Source organism: Dipodomys ordii, unplaced genomic scaffold (assembly GCF_000151885.1).
Source record: "Dipodomys ordii isolate 6190 unplaced genomic scaffold, Dord_2.0 Scaffold64, whole genome shotgun sequence".
In the NCBI taxonomy this organism is placed as follows: domain Eukaryota; kingdom Metazoa; phylum Chordata; class Mammalia; order Rodentia; family Heteromyidae; genus Dipodomys; species Dipodomys ordii.
This window is the reverse complement of record NW_012267280.1, coordinates 1,582,681-1,584,808: the sequence shown is the minus strand read 5'-3', so window position 1 is coordinate 1,584,808 and position 2,128 is coordinate 1,582,681. Positions and strand designations below refer to the sequence as shown.

Sequence of the window (2,128 nt, the reverse complement as noted above, 5' to 3'; positions counted from 1 at the left end):
CTCTACCACTGAGCCACCTTCCCAGCCTTGACAAGTACATTTCTTAACTTGGTGCTCTCTGAGTCACCAAGGCAGATACTGGAGCCAGGTCAGACTTGCAGAATTGTTGTGCATTAACTCTGTACTCCCTCCACCCCCAATCCTGGAGCTTGAACTCATGGCCTGGGCACTGTCTCTGAGCTGCTGTGTGTGTGTGTGTGAAGCGCACGCTTCAGCTAGAGCTCTAGCCCTTGAGCCATAGCTCCACTTCTGGCTTTTTGGTGGTTAATTGGAGATAAGAGAGTGTCAGGGTCTTTCCAGGGTCTTTTCAAACTGTGGTCCTCAGATCTCAGCCTCCAGAGTAGCTGGGATTACAGGTGCCCGGCAACCCCACATATGCTAAGCAAGATTTGGGCCCTTGTCCATCTTCTAAATCTAGTCTCTGACCTCTGGCATATGCATCCTGCCTGGTAGGAGTCCACCCGGAGCCTGGCGATAGCCACAGACCGCATGCCCAGGAGGTGACCTGGGGTGCCGCTGGTATCACGTGGGGTCAGCTGGACCTCCCCAAAGGGCTGGACATGGCCGACGTGCAGCGAGTCCCTGGACACAGGACCCAGGTGACCTTTTTCTCCCTGGCAGCGCCCTGTGCGAGTTGTCACACACCCTTGCTGCGAAAAATGACGAGCTGTCCCTAAGCTCCACTCCCAGAGGACTCTAGAAACTTCTTCCTATTCTCTCCTGCACACTGCCACGCACCAGCTGCACCACAGCTATGAATATAATCGCTCTGCAGACTCCTGCAAGTCCTGCCTGGGAACCATTCAATCTGGGGGTGGCCCTGGGGCTCCCCATATACGATATTTCTTTAGAAATCCAGAACCAGGTGGATCTTATGGACTGGGGGAGGGGCGGGGGGGGGGGGGAGAAGGGAACCTAGCTCTATTGGACAACATGGCTATGTTATACAGCATAGGGTCAAACTAGCTCCCTGGTCTGTGCAACAGTATCCCCTGGAGTTGATCAGGGTGGCTCACTGGTTAACCATAACCACTGCCTTCCTGGCTGCCTGTCACTATATCCCTCACTGCAGCGTACGGAAGGTCAGTACTCCAAGGTTCGTAACCACCCAGAGCAGCCAGCTACTGACAGCCTCACCCACCTTGTTTCCTGGTCTTCTGTCACCTCAGTGGACCTGTGGGAGAAGAAAGGAGGCTTGGAGTTACTTGCCAACGTGTGTGTGTGTGTGTGTGTGTGTGTGTGTGTGTGTGTAACGTGTGTGTGTGTGTGCTGATCCTGAGGCTTGAACTCAGGACCTAGACACTGCGCATGGGTTATTTTTTTTAGCTCAAGGCTAGAGCTCTACATTCCATTTTTTGGTGGTTAATTGAAGGTAAGACTTTCCTGCCCCAGGCTGGCTTTGAACCATGATCCTCAGATCTCAGCCTCCTGAGCAGGTGCTGGCCTACTGGTGCTGGAGCTACTGGTGCTGGCCTAGGCTAGCTTTGTTTTCTACCTCTCAGCCAGCCCCAGTCTTGGTCCCCGGTGGTGATCCCTCTTGGCCTGACCGTGGGCCCCCCCGCACGCACCCATCTTCCTCCAGCGCCGCCTCGGGCTTCTCCTCAGTACTGGGCAGCAGAAATTCAGGGTGGGGCCTCATGCTGTGGATAGAGAGAGCCAGGTGAGCTGGCGGCCAGCTGGGCCGTGTCTCCAGAGGCCCTGGCTCCCACTGGCCTCTCTGGCCAGCGGTGACCATGATCTGTGGACAGTTGGGAGATGATTTACCTGCCGTGGGGTAGTACTGGGCCCCAGAGTGGAGATGATGGAGAAAAGTAATCAAGGCTATAAAGTGCTTTGAGGGGCGGCAGGAAGGGAGTTGGGGAAGGAAGATTCTGAGTCATTAGGGTTTTTCTTAGCTGCCTATCAGATGCTCCATTGTGCATTTCTTCTTCTTTCTTTCTTTTTTCTTTTCTTTCTTTTGGTCTTAGGTCCTTCTCATTTGTTTGGCAGGTGCTCTACTCCTGACCATGCCATCAGCCCTTTTTTTGGGGGGTCCGGTCGTGGGGCCTGAACTCTGGGTCTGGGCACTGTCCCTCAGCTCTTCAGCTCAAGGCTAGCGCTCTACCACTTGAGCCACAGCACCACTTCC

At 54.5% G+C, this 2,128-nt stretch overlaps 1 protein-coding gene across 1 annotated transcript in view; it reads right to left on the bottom strand.

Moving 5' to 3' along the window:
• The window catches only part of Atcay (ataxia, cerebellar, Cayman type), a 36,627-nt gene that overhangs the window by 26,603 nt on the left and 7,896 nt on the right, over window positions 1-2,128 (bottom strand). The window contains exons 9-11 of the mRNA XM_013022639.1: window positions 1,569-1,640; window positions 1,142-1,174; window positions 447-582 (exon numbers count right to left, since the gene is read on the bottom strand). Of these exons, the coding sequence (XP_012878093.1) occupies window positions 447-582; window positions 1,142-1,174; window positions 1,569-1,640 (241 nt within the window). The remainder of the gene's footprint in view (window positions 1-446; window positions 583-1,141; window positions 1,175-1,568; window positions 1,641-2,128) is intronic.